A 19,278-nucleotide genomic window follows, 5' to 3' on the forward strand; every position below is an offset into this window, starting at 1 on the left:
GATTAATTCATAATCAGCCCAGGACATGCTAAGCCTGATAAGGGAAAAAAAGGCACTCTATTCCAAAGAAGCTGCAAGTCCTAGTCAATATATACTGGCAGACGCCAGGGCAGTACCAGTGGGACAAGATTTTGAGGCCGCTTGACCAAGAGGAGTTGAAACATAAAATTGGAGAAGGGAAAGTTTATTGATTTGGGAACACTCTCCAGAGACACAGGATTTACACCTTGGCAAGGCCCCCAGGAAATGGTGTCACCTTGCTACTAGGATGGCTCCTAGCAGCATGGAAAAGGCAATGGCCCATACTAAGCAAAGATGGAATGCCAGAATTTCCCTGGAAGATGGAAGAATGGCTTAAAATGCTCAGGGAAGTGGATATGTTAGACTGGAAGTATTATATATTTATGCGAGGCCCAAACATCCTCCAAAGGACTGTGTTTCACAGAAAGGCACAGAGGACACACCATTTACTAAGGCCAAGAGGAATACACAGGTGATGGGGTTCAGCCTCACTAAAAGGTTAAGCAATGAGAAAATGACCTCAAATGGATAACAGCAGTGATGATAGGACCCCAATATAAGAGGCCAGGTAATGATGTGTGACTGCCTGAAGCAAGGCAGGTGGATACAATTATCCTAATGAGTGGTAAGGTTGTAGTGGCAGCAAAGGGGCCTAATGTGCAGTTATGGAGACAATTACAGTTGGTTCCTGGAGCAGCATCATCAGCATCATCTGGGAACTACTTACAAATGCAAATTCTCAGGATCCTCCCCAGGTCTATGGAATCAGAAACTCTGGGGCTAGGACCCAGCAATCTGTGGTTTAACAAGCTCTTCAGATTATTCCAACGCAAGCTAGTTTGAAAACCACCGATTTAACAGAACATGGCCTCTCAAGGATTACAAAGGTAGACAGGTAACAGAATTTGTCATTTTGTACTGTCAGAAGAAATTGAGGGACATTTAATAAGGAAGCTGGAAGCTGATAAATAAAAAGTCAAAAGGTTTTGCCATTTCTGAACTTGAGACAGTTTTAAGATCTATAACTTACGGAATGACCACAGATCTCCACGATGAAGGACGTTGCAGAACCACAGCAAGTATTCATGACAAGAATTTCCGCAGTTCTTGTCCAAAGAAACATATGGCGCTTTATATAGGCACCTGTACACTGGGGACACTAAACATTTCAAGGACTCTTGGGCCTGAGTTGACATTGATAGTTGGAGTCCCTAAGTGTCATTACACCTTCCCTTCATTAGAATGAGCACATACAGGAAACTGGTAATCAACGCAGCCCTGAAGACCCACTTGATGGTCACTTCCTCAAAGGTATAGACAAACCTGATAGTTGGCACAAGACCCACATTGGTCCCTGGCCTGTGATTAAGAGTTAACATAATGAGGAAGTCAAAATGGAAGTCCCTAAAACTGCCTCCCTGCTGAGTCAAATAGTAGATATATAATAATATTGCCTCGCAGGAGAGATGGCAGAAATTGTGTTACAGCTAAGCATTTAAAGGATGATAGTCCCTATCATATTTCCATCAAATTCACCAGTCCAGTTCTTAAAGAAACTAGAAGGACCCTGGAGGATGAGAGTAGGCTTCCACGAACTCAAAGTAGACAGTAGACTCCCACAAACCCAATTATATCCATTATGCTAAATGTGGTATCTTTACTAGAGCAGATTAGTAGGCACATGTGGCATATGTGGTCGTTGATATAGCAAGTGTTTTCTATCCTAATCAAAAAAGAGGATCAGGAAGAGTTCACGTCCATGTGGAATGGGTGACAATATACCTGCACAGTTTTGACTCAGGACTATATCAACTCCACTGCCTGTTTCATAATGTAGTCAAGAGAAACCTGGAATCACTGAACATCCCATGGAACACCTCATTGATCTACCATATCAACAGTGGGCTGGGCTTAGAATCGGCATGACACATGTACTCCAGGGGGTGGGAGACAAAGATTCCAGAGCCTGAAATGTCAGTAAAATATTCAGAAATCCAGTGACCAGAGGTAGCTGGAATATTTCCTCTAAAGTGAAAAACAAATCATTGCCTCTTGCACCTTCCAGCATAAGAAAGCAAGTTCGAGGTGTGGGAGGCCTCTTCAGGTCCTGAAGGCAGCATATTTCACACCTGGGAATACTGCTTCCAGCAGTTATAGGGAGTGGAATCCTCTGTGGCCAGAACAAAGAATGGGAGAGTGGTGGATGTTTCTGTAAACCAACTGCAGGAGAAAACAAGATTACCTGAAAACGCACCAATGCCACAGGCCATGCCTTCATATTACACTAAATCAAAAGTAGTGATTCTTTGGATTAGGGTATAGGGCACAGACCCTGGGTGTTTAACCCAGCATTGTGACAATCTCTCTGACATGCTCCAGTATTTAGAGGGATAACGAGGCTGACCTTGGAAGGCAGGACTATGCTAGGAAATTCAGGACATCTGGCTGAATCACAGCAGGGCACATCTGTGCTGGAATGTCCTTTGCATTTTAGAAAAGACTTTGCTTTTTCTTTAGCCAAGAGAAGAATAAGATAGTTTGCAGATAAACTCACAAATTGTTCAAGTTCCTTTGCCCTACATATTCCTACTTGGGAAATTACAAGTTTGGGAAATTAGTAATTGAGTTCTGATTAAATGATCAGCATGTCTCTTGACAATAAATAGTTCTACCTCTTCTACACTGAACAAGGTAAGATAACTAATACTTCTGCCCAGTAAAGCTGCTTCTATCTTTGCTTTAATTTAAATGGACAAATACAGGTCAAAGCATCAATCCTTCACTGAACTTTTGGCTTTAACACCAGTAGGAAGGGAAGTATTTAGAAAAGGTTGTGGGAGCTCCAAGAGATTGTGGATAAAAAGGATTGGTTAATCTTTTTTTTAAATATATACTTTAAGTTCTAGGGTACATATGCACAATGTGCAGGTTTGTTACATATGTAGAGATGTGCCATGTTGGTGTGCTGCACCCATTAACTCATTTACATTAGGTATATCTCCTAATGCTATCCCTCCCCACTGTCCCCTCCCCACAATAGACCCCGGTGTGTAATGTTCCCCTTCCTGTGTCCAAGTGATCTCATTGTTCAATTCCCACCTGAGAACATGCGGTATTTGGTTTTCTGTTCTTGCGATAGTTTGCTGAGAATGATGGTTTCCAGCTGCATCCATGTCCCTACAAAGGACTCAAACTCATCCTTTTTTATGGCTGCATAATATTCCATGGTGTATATGTACCACATTTTCTTAATCCAGTCTGTCACTGATGGACATTTGGGTTGATTCCAAGTCTTTGCTATTGTGAATAATGTCGCAATAAACATACGTGTGCATGTGTCTTTATAGCAGCATGACTTATAATCCTTTGGGTATACCCCCAGTAATGGGATGGCTGGATCAAATGGTATTTCTAGTTCTAGATCCCTGAGGAATCACCACACTGTTTTCCATAATGGTTGAACTAGTTTACAATCCCACCAACAGTGTAAAAGTGTTCCTATTTCTCCACATCCTCTCCAGTACCTGTTGTTTCCTGATTTTTTAATGATTGCCATTCTAACTGGTGTGAGATGGTATCTCATTGTGGTTTTGATTTGCATTTCTCTGATGGCGAGTGATGATGAGCATTTTTTCATGTGTCTGTTGGCTGTATGAATGTCTTCTTTTGAAAAGTGTCTGTTCATATCCTATGCCCACTTTTTGATGGGGTTGTTTTTTTCTTGTAAATTTGATTGAGTTCTTTATAGGTTCTATTTACTAGCCCTTTGTCTGATGAGTAGATTGCAAAAATTTTCTCCCATTCTGTAGGTTACCATCACTCTGATGGTAGTTTCTTTTGCTGTGCAGAAGCTCTTTAGTTTAATTAGATCCATTTGTCAATGTTGGCTTTTGTTGCTGTTGCTTTTGGTGTTTTAGACATGAAGTCCATGTCTATGCGAATGGTATTACCTAGGTTTTCTTCTAGAGTTTTTATGGTATTAGGTCTAACATTTAAGTCTCTAATCCATCTTGAATTAATTTTCGTATAAGGAGTAAGGAAAGGATCCAGTTTCAGCTTTCTACTTATGGCTAGCCAATTTTCCCAGCACCATTTATTAAATAGGGAATCCTTTCCCCATTTCTTGTTTTTGTCATGTTTGTCAAAGATCAGATGGCTGTAAATGTGTGGTATTATTTCTGAGGGTTCTGTTCTGTTCCATTGGTCTATATCTCTGTTTTGGTGCCAGTACCATGCTGTTTTGGTTACTATAGCCTTGTAGTATACTTTGAAGTCAGGTAGCATGATGCCTCCAGCTTTGTTCTTTTGGCTTAGGATTTTCTTGGTAATGTGGGGTCTTTTTTGGTTCCACATGAACTTTAAAGCAGTTTTTTCCAATTCTGTGAAGAAAGTCATTAGTAGCTTAATGGGGATGGCATTGAATCTATAAATCACCTTGGGCAGTATGGCCATTTTCACGATATTGATTCTTCCTATCCATGAGTATGGTATGTTCTTCCATTTGTTTGTGTCCTCTTTTATTTCACTGAGCAGTGGTTTGTAGTTCTCCTTGAAGAGGTCCTTTACATCCCTTGTAAGTTGGATTCCTAGGTATTTTATTCTCTTTGAAGCTATTGTGAATGGGAGTTCATTCATGATTTGGCTCTCTCTTTGTCTGTTACTGGTGTATAAGAGTGTTTGTGATTTTTGCACATTGATTTTGTAGGATTGGTTATTCTTAAATACAGAATGTGAATCCCCATTTAGAGACTTATTAGACCTGAATTTCAAAGGGCTATTTAATTTTTATTTTTTAGAGACAGGGTTTCACTTTGTCACCAAGGCTGGGAGGCAGTGGAGAAATCACAGCTCACTGCAGCCTTGACCTCCTGGGTTCAAGTGATCCTTCTGAGTAGCTGGGACTACAGGTGTATGCCCCCATACCTGGCTAACTTTTTTCTTTTTTTTTTTTTTAAAGATGGGGTCTCACTATATTGCCCAGTGCCCAGGCACACTTTGAGTTCCTGGGCTCAAGCAATCCTCCCAAGTAGCTGAGACTACAGGTACATCCCTCCATACCTGGCCAATCCTTCCTTCCTCCTTTCCTCCCTCCCTTCCCTTTTTCTTTCTTTCTTTTTTTTTTTTTTTAGAGATAGGGTCTCACTATATTGCCCAGGAACACCTTAAATTTCTGAGCTCAAGCGATCCTCCTGCCTTGGCCTGACAAAGTGCTGGGATTACAGGTATCAGCCACCTTGCCTGACTTCAAAGGGTTATTAAAAATGAGATAAAAACCGTTTATTTTTTAGATAATCCACCCTCTAATCTCGAGGGCTTTCTTGCAGAAATTTCAGGTGTAGAACAATTTTTTTCCATGCATATTGCTGTTTTGGTAGAAACAGAAGTTTAAAGTTGAGGTTTTTCCTGGAACCTCTGGAAAAAAGAAACGTACAGGCAAAATGTCTGACTGCATATTGCATATCTAACTGCTCAGACAAATCTCCAACTTTTGACTCTCACTGTTGAACTCTTGCACAAACCATCCATATGTATTGAATGTCTGTTCTCTTGTTTGCATGGCCATTTCCCATCTATTCAACACCCAGCTGCAGGGTAAATGTACGTGAGAGCAATAACTTAGTGTACCCTGAGAATGACCCTGTATGGCATATGTACCTGAATGTGTTTTCCAAGCTAGAGAATCCAAGAGTGGCTAACCTGGAGACTTGTTCCTTGTCTATGAGGAACATCTGAGCCCCTAACCCTTCCTGTGGAACACCAGCCATACAGGGATTGAGGCCCCAAGTTTGGGTTGAATGAAGGTTGACATATGAAGGTCGTTATACTAAGTGAGAATGTTATATAAATGCCTTTTGTAAGCCGTTGCAGTTCTTCTGCCCAGCCTGCCACTCTCTCCCCAGTATGTAAGTCCCAGTGAAACCTCTTGTCTTGTTTGCCGGCTCTGGGTCTCTTCTTCCGCCTCTTGAACGTGGTGCCATCTCCATTATAGTCAATAGGGGTTTGGCACAACACCAAGATACATGTTCCAGGAAGTTTTCTGGATGGATCAGAACATGATAACTTGTTGCTCTGCCTTTATTCCAATGTGGTTTTTTGTTTTTTAAACATTTTTGGGAGGATGCATGTTTATATACCTATTTTACCTTGTGTAAATGTAGCTATGATTCCAGAGTAATCAAGGCTGAGAAAAAGCAAAAGGCTATCTGGGAGTTTCATAATACAATGAGAAGGGGCAAATATTCTCCCTCCCACTGTATGCTTGCAGGAATGGAGAAGACCCACGACAGCTTTGAAGATGTTAGCTATATTTAGTGATTACTGTATTTAATGCAGTCAGAAGTGGTTACACCACTCATGTGCTAGAGTCAGCTGGGACCAGCTTGCAAGCGCTGATAGTGCACCTCCCTTCTCAGCTTCAGATTCAGTGGTGTCATGCTGGTAGCTTAAAACTGGCCCTGGTGATATCGGGTATACCACAGAAATCAGCAAATGATGCAATTCAAGGTTTTTGTTTGTTTTTGTTTTTAAACATAGCAAGCCCATTTATCAGCACTCTACCTTGTATATTCTTTTTAATTTTCCTTATCTATCTTTAACAGGTTTATGCTTTCTTCTAGAATTTTTAACACATAGAGTGTATTTATGATACCTATTTTAGTGTGTTTGTCTATTAATTCTATCCTCTAGGTCAGAGGCTGGCTAGCCATGGGCCAAATCCAGCCTACAGCCTGTTTTCATATAGTTAATATTTATAAGCTAAGAATGACTTTATCTTCTTAACACGTTGTAGAAAACAAACATTGCTAGCCACCAGGGCTGTAGAAAACAAACATCACTAGCCATCAGGAAAATTCAAATAAAAAACACAATGCAATACCACTTTCCACTTATTAGAATGGCTATAATAATAATTTAAAAAAAAAAAGAGATAATAACACATGGTGAGAATGTAAAGAAAGTGGAGCCCCCATTCACTGTTGGTGGGAATATAAAATGGTGCAACAGCTTAAAACAGTTTGGCAGTTCCTCAAAAAGTTAAACCACAGAGTTGTCATATGATCCCGCAATTAGATACCTAGGTATAGATGCAAGAGAAATAAAACATGTGTTTACACCAAAACTGGTACACAAATGTTCATAGCAGCATTATTCATAATAATTCATAACTATTTCCAAAAAGGGAATGACCCCAAATTCCACCAAGTGATGAGCAGATCAAATGTGATATATATCCATACAAGGGAATATTCTTCAGCAATACAAAGAAATGATGCATGCTACAACACTGATGAACTTTACAAATACTATGTGAAGTAAAAGATGCCAGTCACAAAGAACTACATAGTATCTGATTCCATTTATATAACATGTCAAGAATAGGCAAATCCACAGAGATGGAAAGGAGATTGGTGGTTGCCAGGGACTTGAAGGAGAGGCAGATGACTGCTAATGTGCGTGGGTTTCCTTCTGGAGTGATGAAAGCATTTTAAAATTGATTGTGTGATGGTTGTACATCTCTGTGAATATACCAAAACCACTGAATGTAACACTTTAAGGAGGTGAATTCTATGGTATCTAAAAAGTAATTTTTAAAAAAGCAGTCCCTAGACTCTGGGATTTCTAAGACCAGTAAAGTAACCCCAAAACAAAGTTCAGGAATCTATTGTAGACGCCAACTTTTCTTTTATGGGGGTTGGAGTAGGGGAGGGGGACCAGTAAATGAGAACATTTAATGATCATTAAGCACCAGTATAATTTTATAAGAGAAAGGACATTTTAACTCCTAAGGATTAATCAGGAATAAACAACAATTATTTAGGTGGAATAAATGTAGCTTCACTAAAAAATTATTAAGTAATTGTTGTAAGTAATTACAATAAGTAACATCACATTAAAAAAAATTTCCAATGCTCCTTGAAGCATAAAAGCATTTCTACTATTTTTAAAATCTTTTTAAAAAGGACTAAAGTATAGAAACTTAGTTGCCATAAAAGATGTTCTTTAAATCTTAAATTTAAATTTTATAGTCATGTAATTAGGTTAATTTTTACATGTATTTTAATTTATTGATAATAATGTAAATGAAAAATCTTAGTTGATAAAAGCTTTATTCAAAACATATAAAGAACCATATAGTTCAAAACTGCAAAAATAAGACAATTTCTTGTAACTTAAAAATAAAGTATATATCTAGAAACCACCACATTAACATCTACTATTTATAATACAATCTCTAATTCAAAGCTAATCTTTGTATTTCTGTATTTTGCAAACTTTGAGCTAGAATCTTCCTCCCTATCCAACTACACTGTACTGTAACCCCATTGTTTTAACATTTAACAATACAACTTGGGTATTCTCTAACAAGCAAGAATATATACTGTTGATCACTTCTACCCACCAAAATAAAAATAGTTCAAATGACTAGAAACTAATTTTACAAAAAACAAAAACAACCAAACAAAAAACGCAGGTTAGTAAAACATTTCTTTTGAAAACAATGGGTGAATTAGTATTCTGAATTGAGCTAGAGCACATTTCTGCTTGAAGACTCTCCATATTAGGCACTATGCATTTATATAGTACAGAACATTTGCAAAATGCTTTTCACCATTTATTAGGACTCACAACACCTGGGTGTTGGGGAATAGCTGGATTACCTCAGTTTACACAGGGAGAACCAAGGCACATTGTGAGATCTTGCCAGGGCCAGAGTGAGACCTCATTAGCTTCTGACTTCTAGTGGGAAGAGCAAGATGTTTCTTTGTGAAGGACATTAATTTGTTTAATGATAGAAGTAAAAGTATTTCGGATTTGTTGTGGGAAAATTAGTTTGGGCTCCATAAATAAAAAGTTCAGAGCATGGATAAGGTAGAGATTTCACTGTGAAAAGGGTTAATGAGAAGTTAAAACCAGATATAAGGCTCTTTTCAGACAGATCATTTTTCAGAAGTAAAAACAGCAACATGAGAATAGGAAAAAAAAAATAGCTATAGAGTTTCTCATTTCTAACCCAAGGGGCTTTGATAAAATCACTTTAAAAGAAGGATCTATCTCTTAAAACAACCCTTAAACATCTTATTTTTTCCCCCTCATTAACCCCTGTGAGGTAGAGAGCACTTACAAGGATGAAGCTAAGAAGTAAAGAAGTTAAGAGTTTAAAACCACATGGATAGTGAATAGGCTGGAGCAGATGTTGTCTTAAAGCATTGACTTAGAAATAGAAACAGAAGGTAGAGAATAAACAGGAACTTTTATGGATGGACAAGTGGGATAATCCAGGGACCTAGTAGCAACATCAGCTACTTAACATTTCTTTTAAAAAGGACTTGGAATTTCAAGTATGCAATGAGGCCTAAAATGACAAACACTTGTCTGGGTATTGAAATGCTCAGCTGAAGGGAATATATGCAATACGTTCTCATAAGACCTTGTGGGAAAAAGCAGAGGCATAAAGGAGCTACAACTTGGACAAGTGCAAACTAACGCATTTAGGACAAACTGCTGTTACCTCTAGTTAAAATATAATGAGCACTGAGCCATCAATAAAGCTGGAGAGAGGAACTTAATTTAGCCTGATCAACATGCTAGGGTAGGGTTTTTAAAAATATCAGTCATTACTGGAAAGGGTATTTAAAACCAAAACAATGGCGCCCATTCACTTGGAAAATCACGTACAACTCTGGTATTCATAGATCCGCTGTGAGTTATCAGGGGAAATTAACTTCTGGAAGAGACATATAAAACATCTCTTCATGGCTGACAGACACATCTGTAGTAGGATAGGCCACAGTTCTAAGCCAGCATAGCAAATCTGATGTTCTGGATCTCCAGGGAGGATTTCCCTCAAGGTCTCTAATCAACTTTCATAGTTGAATTCCATACTAGGATAATAAATACAACCAATTTAGGTCATAGTACCAAGGATCCTGCTGGGTCATAGGGCACCTGATTATAGGAACTTTATAAATTGTATTGCTGGGAAAAACCACAAGAGGACAACTGTTTGGTTTCCCATCTTTCACTGCAGCAAAAGAATTATATAGCTCACCTGGGTTTTGTTTATTAAAGATTGTGTGGGATGGCATTTATAATCTAATCATCTTAAGTCCATGAGTGTATCTCCTTGGGTCCAGCTGATAGGCCTCTTCTAGAAATCCTGTGCTAGTAGCAGCTGTAAACACAGCTACAGAATGAGACCATTTAGGGGACAGTACCCTGCCCATTTTCAACTCAAAAATGTTGTTTTCCGTAAATATATATGGCAACAATATTCAAAACATCTATTCCTCTGAAATTATGGAAGTTAATCCTAAACCTCACAGCTTTTAAGACAACAGAATGTACCTAGTACTTTTTGATGCAGGGAGGCATGTCATTTGATATATATCATAACTTCATCCCCCAAACACTGACTAGAATATTCTGGGGGAAGGATTAATGGAATTGATTTATTCATAACTAACGGAATGGAGAATGTTTTTATTTGTCAATGGTAGTTTTCTCTCTCCCTGAGGCCCAGAGGGAACTTATATGTCATTGCCCCAATTGAAAACGTATGACAAAATTTTCGATGTTCTTCTGAATTGTTTACGTTCTCTTTTTATTTTTAGTCTACTCTGCTTCAAACTTCTACAGTCAAATTAAAACTTGAGTGGAGAAGAATAACAAACATAGAAGAAAAAAGCATAGAAGTAACCTAATGTTTCAAATATTGAGAGAAGGTTGCAGGGGTGGGATTCTCTTGTACATGTGAACTGCAAAATGTTTTTTTGAGCTGCAAATTTTAAGTAGACATTTCTTGCTGTCTTACACACGCACACACACGCGCGTGCACACACACACCCCTAAGAAAGAACAGGCTGTCACTAAGGATAAATGCCAGTTCAACTCTATGCAGCAGGTTGAGTTTAGAGTAGTAAAAGAGCTCCACTCCACCCTAGTGTGAGGGTATAATAACCTGTGAAATCTTTAACAAGTTCTGTTATACTTGATATAATTTTTAAAAATTATTTTGGCATATGTTAATCAGTCATAATACTTACTCTGGGGGTGCTTGCTTAACATCTGACATATCCTAATTGGGAATACAACTTCAGGGCTGTTAGCATTTGAAAAAACTCTAGTCACTTCAGACACTACCACAAAAGCTTTATCTGTAGCTTAACACAGAGACTGTTAATAAGTAAATATTTCCAACGATCAAATTAATGGTGTTAAAGATATGTGGATTGGCCCAAATACTGTAGGGCATCCTAGCCCTTCCACGAGCAGTATATAAGAATCTGACAAGTCCAGCAGTTTGGGATTTCTAACTTATTCTTTTAGAAGTGAAACTAAGAATTGACTCAGCTGACTGAATCTGCTAGAATATTGCTGGATTCACTTCTAATAACTCTTCTAGGCAGGATAATGTTGGGTTGCACAGAAGGACAGAATTGGGATTTTTTCAAGCTTATAGGACAGGTTGCATGACTGTTCTGGTGCCTGCTTGCTCATAAACACACATGATACAGCACTTGGCCTAAGACCTGATTTCAGTGTAAAGTATCACCTGGTGAGGTTGGGAGACCTATAGCCCTCACACATTTCTATCTACTGAAGGCTACCAAAACAACCTAATAATTGTGAGTGCCCAAACTGGCAAGGGCCAGGTTATAATTTTCTCTAGCGGAGGAAACCCAATACTTTTATAGATACAACAATATTAATCCAGTCATAGTCTACAGTTGAAATAAGCTTGCAAATAGCAGCTTCTAGTTTAACAGGGATGAAAGTCCCTTGTCCTGCTATAAGGTCTGCAAATGACTTCAGAAAGGAGGAAGGTCCTTGTCAGCCAAACACAGGAAGAAGAGAACCACAGAGCTGAGCCACGGGTGGGCACTGTGACATTTCTATTTGATGCTTTTCTATTCTTCTGCCTTTTTGGCTTCTTTCCAGTTGTCCAGCATAGGAGTGCCGCCACTCCTGGCAGTTTAATAAAGGTGAAACAAACAGAGCAATGAGCATATTGAACAACTAAATTGAGGGAGAGATGTTAGAGAGAAGTCTGTGCCCACTAAAATTGAGCCAACTGAGATGGAGTGGTTATAATTATTTGGTTGGTTGTCTTTGCAGCTATGGGTAATCTAATGAATATGAGAGTCTGAGCATTTGGATTACCCATAGTAAAAAAAAAAAAAAAAAATGAGCATATGTACTTGCTTTTGTCAATAAACATTTCTTATTGTTTTATTCCATATACTCTCATATCTCTGCTTTAAAAATAATGTAAAAACTACATTTCCCACTCCCCAAAAGCAGATGTGAAAGCAGTAACAGCCAACTGATGCTCAGCACACCCTATGATTGTACAGTAGGAGAGTATGAGCCTGTCTGTCCCTACAAGAGCTCCTGGGAAGAGGGAAAAACAGGAGTCTGGTTCTATTCCTTGAGATGATTCATGTAAGGTACTTGCCCTAGAACCCAATCCATACTACATACTCAATAATGTTACTTGCTATTAGTAGTAATTTTTAAAATAAGAGTAAATACTGGTAATAGTAACATGCATTTTCAATTCTAGCTAAAGCCTAAGCAGCTAAGATTCAGATAAAAAGCTTTTCACATGACAATTATTTGTTATAGTGAAAGGAATCTCTCTAACTTGGACTTGGCTATACGTGAATTCAATCAAACTGAATTTTTCATTTTGCCACTTGGTAATCCCTAAAGAAACTACAGTACTCTCAATACTGGCAAGGACCCTGGACGTTTAGGTTCAATATGCAAAGATAACAGAGTCACAGGCATTTGTCAGTTTTTGAAGGAAAATTACAATTCTCCAATTCTCCATCCATTATCATCTTCTTTAACTCTCACAATTCTGAGAGGTTGCAAATGATACCCCAGACAGGTTGTGACTTGCCTGTTTCAATGGCTTGAAAGGGGTGAAGCTGGGAGTACCTTTTCTTTTGATTCTTGGTAAATGGTCTATCTTCCAAACTCCAGGGAATGAGGCTTAAAGGAAGGCTCTACTGTGAATTTAAAGACTACTGTGAAAGAGGTCTTAGGAAATCATTTGCAATAGCAGGATGAAGAAACTATCTTGTCCCTTTAAGTAAACAAGCTCATAGGAAAGTAATGGGGAAACCAGTTCATTGTAGTTTTCAGCACATTTCTTAAGTATCTATTATGCACATGTTACACAGAAGCCTAGCCCAGGTAAGAATTTTCTATTACATGCCCCAAAGAGCATGGACTTCTTATACCATTGCATGTGGTGTGTAAAGAACATAGTGATCTGCTACTGTAGCAACAATGCACATTCCTGGAGCTTGGGCTGCCTACAAAATAGGCAATAAAGGCTGTGCATTTAAGGTAAGCATGCACACCACCACCAGAAATGCAAAGTTGCGACCATAAGTAGATAAGAGCTCTGGGGATTTATTTCTGTTTCAGAGTGTTTTACTAAACAATTTATCGGAAGAGTATCTAATATCAGCTGTGGATTATATCCCTAAACCCCAATCACTGACCTTTAAGAATCTAAATTCCAAATTTAAATGGCATCGTCAAGTAGTCTAGGCTCCAAATTTAGAGATCAACAGGCTACTTTTGGATGGCAATTTTTGGTAGAGAGAGCTGGTTTATCAAACCCTTTTAAAACTGCTTTCTATTTAGCCCAGTTTTTAGAGAGAACAGATGGAAGGCACCAGGATAAGCTATTATAGAGCTTATGTGACCTGTGTAAAGGGCCAAGAGTTATACCATCTACCAGTATGTTAAAGAAGTATCATAGCTAACACAAAGGCAAGGAAGATAATTGAATTCACTGGCTGCAGGAGAGGTGAGACTACATCTTGAAATTTCTTTTCCATAACTACACTGAGAATTTTAAAAGGTAGACAGTGGGTTCCTCAAAGTATGGAGGGTGCTGAAGACAGGTCACAGGGCTCTTGAGAACCAATGTTTCCAAATCCCTTTCTCTGGTGCAAATGAAGACAGCTACTCCCCTGGGTCTATAGAATGCTTTTGTGAAACTAAGTCAACAATTTACTTCCCAGCAGGACCCTCGAAACCATCCCCAACATGTAAGGCATTGGCATTTTTGAAGCTTTCTAAAGGAGATGATGTACTACCTTATTGTGTCCATAACATCCAGTGTTTATGAAACACTTCCCTGTCAAGCAGAGCTCTGATCACAGCCATCCTCCTATTGGAAAACAAATGCCAGGATTCCTACACCTTCAGTTATACTAACTCAGCGTTGGCCTTCCAAATAATAAAGTTGAATATTTTCTTTGCTACAAAGGGCAATACACTCCTACTCTGAGGTAGCACAGTAGCAATGGGTGTCCTTGGAATTTACCCTTTGATCCTTACAGCTACAGACTTTAAAATTGCTCACTACCTAGCTAAAGCATTGAGTTGAAATTTAAGCATCCTTTCTCCCAGAGTTGCTGGTCACTCGGGTAAATGGGGGAGAATATATTTCTGCTGTAGAACTACCTAGATAATTTGATAAAGCATGACAACTAGGAAAAAGAAACAAACACACAAAAAAGAACTAGAGCCAGCACAACATAAATCATAATGTATCTTTGGCATCTCATTAGAAATCTGTGCTAACATTCTCCTCTACCATTGAAGTTTAGGTTGGAAATATACACTACTTTATGTATTTTATTGCTTATGTCAGTCTTTCCTAAACACTCTTTGTAGTGTTTTCTATACCTTTGACACACCTCTAATCTTCCAGAACACAAAGTAAGATGCTTTCCTTAAGATGTGAGGGAGGTGATGGACATTCATGTGAAACTGCATTCCTTCCACCTCTGCTCTGTTATGACCTCATTGTAATTATTACTGTCAATCTCAGGGATGGAAAGTTGGCAAAGGGAGAAGAGAAAACTCAAGACAGACATTTACAGACACTAAAGTGTTGTAGGATACCCCAGTAGACAAGTCATTATATTATTTACTTTTTAGCATCCCTTGACTCTTGGTGACCAGGTAAAGTAGGGGAGAAGGGATAAAAGACACGTCAGTTTAACATACATGCCACATTGAAGTGCCTCTTCTTTTAAGTTTTCTAAATGTTCACCTGGCTTTTAAGAGCAGAATTTATTACATGGTGACTTTCCAGCAGGCTTTTCTGAGGTAGATAAAACATGGATGATAAGTAGTCTGAAGACTGCAGAAGGGGAGGTAAAGACTATGCGGCTGGGATTCGTTTGTAAGAAATTTCAGAAGTGAAAGCTGAGCCTGTCATGTATAATACTAGAGAAAAGAGGAACAAGGTTAAAGGCTGTACATCATTTAAAGAAGGTTTTTAGAATTTAATAGGTGCAAAATAGGCTAATCTAGCTAGTAAAGAACAGTATTGTAGGAACAGTGACAGAGCAAAAGAAGAGCCTTTGTTACATACATCTAGTCAAAAGTAGGCAGAAAACAGAAAGAGATATGTATCCCTCAGGACCTCAGTGTTCAACAAGGAATATATATCATAATAACACGAGGGTTTAAAAGCAACCAACAGGCTTGAAGGTTTCAACTGCCTTTTGTTGCTGTTTGGATGAAGAGCAAATTTTGCCTCTTTCCTCAGGCCTCTGTTTGTACACAGGTATTGTAATTGTATTAAGCATGTCAGGGAAATCCAAATCCCAGCTAAATAATTAGTGAAATGGATTTTGAACTCATTTTTATGCCCGTGTGAATTACAGATGAACAGGCTAACATGGCTGAGACCCAATGAGGTTAATAGTACCAGCTGGGGCCTTTCTTTCTGGAGAATCACTGTAGTTATCACAGACAGATGCCGTACTGTTAAATGAAAATGCCATTGTAGGCCAAATGTTAGCAGTTAAACACCATCGTCACAGAAACACACAAAGCCATAGTCAAGTTCACAAACACAGCTGGTGGTTAAGGAACCTTAATGAAGAAAAGAAATTTGCTATTGGCTTTACGTCATTCATTAGGACCTCCAATACCCTTAGAGTGGGACGGTTCTATACGAGAGACAGTAAAACAACTATTGGCCTTAGTTTCTCTCCCTAATCTAAGAATAAACATTTGTTATAACGCCCATTGGAAAAAGAGAAAAATCACACATAATGCTCTCGTGGGTCGACGTAGACTCTCTTAGGGTCGTTATTTTGATGATGTTTGCCAGGGCTCCGGTCTTGGTAGCACATTTGATTGTAAAGGGGGTACATCTGCTGAATGCCATCTTCCCCAACTGGATTCTCATCTTCGTAGTCAAAACTCCTGCTATTTAGTCCATTCTAAAAATTCAAACATTGCTTACATTAGCAGAGCAGCTGTTTGCATTTTTCTAGCACTGGTAAAAACAGGCAAGAATACAATTCATTACAGTTTAGTGTCCCTGATTCACTACTCCAAATACTACTGAATGGCAAGGTAAGTTCAACAACTTATATTTTTCAGTCATTTGTTGCTTACAATACCCTGAACAAGAATAGTAGTAGCTCCTAGATACTAAATTGTGACTAATGGAGACTGGGATCAGTTTCACATTTTGAAATTTGGAGTTGCTATCAGTTAAGGTAAACTGGAGAAGAACAGGGTTATAAACCTCAGGAGTCTCTAAAGCAAGGCTCAAGCTTAAAATGAACATACGAGGTATACAGAGAATTAAACCAACCAAACAAAAGAAACCTCAACTCAGCTCTGGGGAACTGTGGAAAGGACACAGAAAAATGAACTGGCATTTGAACATATGCCTGATAAAACTGAAAATAAACTCTGCCAAAAATATCATCTTGTCTTGATCTTTCCTTCTGGCTTGACCTTGCCACAGCTAGCACTTATAAAATGAACCCCCCACGATGTTCTGTGGTGTCTCTGGTACAGACTCTTCTGCTCGTTATTGGTTTCATAAAACTTGATTACTTCTAAGAGTAAAATTCAAGGACTACCAGATCTTAGCAGAGACACTCAAATAGGGGAAAGATGAATAAAGTGAACTTGTACAGAATTAAATGATATTTTAATAAGCATGTTAGCTACCAGCTCCACCTGGGCTGATAGCCACAACATGGTTACTTACAGAGTGCTGAAGATGGCCAACTTCTCTTTCTTTGAACTGAGTCTGCAAAGGCAAGTGTTCAGGCTGGAAGAAAACACAAAAAGACATGCACTGTAAAACACATGGCAAACATATCAACCAGTAAGATTCCTATTTTTAAAAGAGCCAATCATGTCTTGTTATAAATGTCTACCAACTAAGCAAAATGTTCCACATGAGAATAAGAAAAGCAACCATATTTTTTAAGAGTTTCACTCACTCTCTCCTGGCTCTTGACTTCTAGAAAGAAGAAAATATAGGGTTGGGCACAGTGGCTCTTGCCTGTAATCCTAGCACTTTGAGAGGCCGAGACAGGTGGATAACTTGAGGCCAGAAGTTTGAGACCAGCCTGATCAACATGTGAAACCCCGTCTCCACTAAAAATACAAAAATTAGCTGGGCGTGGTGGTGCACACCTGTAATCCCAGCTATTTGGGAGGCTGAGGCAGGAGAATTGTTTGAATTGGGGAAGCAGAGGTTACAGTGAGCCAAGATCGTGCCACTGCACTCCAGCCTGGGCTACAGAGCAACCGAGACTTGGTCTTAAAAAAAAAAAAGAGAAAACATAGACAACATCTGCTGCAGAAGTTCTCATGCAAACTGGTTTACATCTTACATGAGGGAGAAGTCATCACAGAAGGTCTCCTGTCTTTTCTCAGTGGAAGAGTCTGATATTTTGAATCAGGCAAAAGTGGTATGGGGTGGTTAATGAGACATTTTTTTTTGTCTTTATACATAGATTTGAAGGATATATGATCATCCTTTTCTTGCTTGCTACTCTCCCATTCTTATCCCCACCCTCACCCCACACAGATTATAAAGGGAGTTCATTTTCAAACCTCACCCCAGGAAGAATTTTTTTGTTTTCCTCAGCTTACAAACACATGACTCACCCTTCAGACTTCAGTTCAAATATCACCTCTTTCACGAAGCCTTGCACAACACCCTCGAGCAGAGATAGCCACCCTTTTCTGAGCCTTCATAGCATTTATTATCACAATTATAAGTCTACTTGCTTTTCCCCTTTTCCAGATAGAGAGTGCTGGCTGAAGTGTTTCACAAATATTATCTCACCTAATACTTCAACAAGACTAGTATCTTTATTTTATGGATGACTAAAAATGAGGCTTAGTTAGGCAAGTTGTCTCCAGTCACACAACCGGTAAGTGGTAAATAGTGATTCAAATGTGGCTTTGTCTAATTCTAAATTCTGTATTTTTACATCCCTGCTTTCATTTTAGTGTCGGGAAAATAGATGTTCAGTCAATCTAATAAAATAATGCCTGAATCAGATATGCCACATGCAGGCATATCTCTCAACAAGCTCTGCATTTAACTGTCTTTGCTCATACTGTCCCTTTTGGTTTGGAAGGACAAATCTCTGGGAGTAGAAATTCTGCCTAGCCAACATGGCCTGACTAAAGTCATTCTTTTTTTTCACAAGGCTTGTCCACATTCCGTCAAAGTTAATCTCTTTACTCCTAGTTCTCCTATTGTTCTTGTTTTTATCTCTATTATAGCACATATCATGACTGTCTTGTTTTATAGTCCCTAATGTTAACTTTCAACTCCAGTAAGTAGTGAGCCTTTCTTAGCCATTGCTAATGGTCTGAATGTTTGTACACTCCCAAAATTCGTATGTTGAAACCTAATCGCAATGTGAAAGTATCAAAAGGTGGGGGGGGGGCCCCTAGGGAGGAGAACAGGGTATAAGGGTGGAGCTGTCATAAATGGGATTAGTGCCCTTATAAGGGATTGAAGAGATCAGAGTTCTTCCCTTCCTTCTTATGAAGTTATAGTGAGAAGACAGCCATCTATCAGGAATAAGGTCCTCACCAGACACTAAATCTGCTGATACCTTGATCTTGGACTTCCCAGCCTCTAGAAATATAAGAAATAAATTTCTGTTGTTTGTTAGCTACCTAGTTTACAGCGTTTTGTTACAGAAGCCTGAACAGACTAACATAGTCATCCTCCTCCATCCCTCTACCTTAGTGTGGGTTTGTGCAATAATAAGAATAGTTCACTAATGAATGTATTGGAATGTAAACTGTCATCAATTCTTGATATCTTATGTCAAGGTTATCTATGTTGCAAATTATGTGACATGTTCACTCCTCCTGTCAAAGTCAGCATAATTCTACAGTGCTTCCCACATGATCGGGTGATATTAACCAGTAAACACT

At 38.8% G+C, this 19,278-nt stretch overlaps 1 protein-coding gene across 2 annotated transcripts in view; it reads right to left on the bottom strand.

The window, feature by feature from the left end:
* Positions 1–15,327: 15,327 nt before the first annotated feature.
* NECTIN3 (nectin cell adhesion molecule 3) overlaps positions 15,328–19,278 on the bottom strand; it is a 130,492-nt gene continuing 126,541 nt past the window's right edge. For both annotated transcript variants that reach the window (XM_033211346.1, XM_033211349.1), the window contains exons 8-9: positions 17,075–17,137; positions 15,328–16,289 (exon numbers count right to left, since the gene is read on the bottom strand). In XM_033211346.1, coding sequence (XP_033067237.1) covers positions 16,110–16,289; positions 17,075–17,137 — 243 coding nt within the window. In that variant the 3' untranslated portion in view covers positions 15,328–16,109. The remainder of the gene's footprint in view (positions 16,290–17,074; positions 17,138–19,278) is intronic.

This window comes from Trachypithecus francoisi, unplaced genomic scaffold (assembly GCF_009764315.1).
Source record: "Trachypithecus francoisi isolate TF-2019V2 unplaced genomic scaffold, Tfra_2.0 Lachesis_group0, whole genome shotgun sequence".
Lineage (NCBI taxonomy): Eukaryota > Metazoa > Chordata > Mammalia > Primates > Cercopithecidae > Trachypithecus > Trachypithecus francoisi.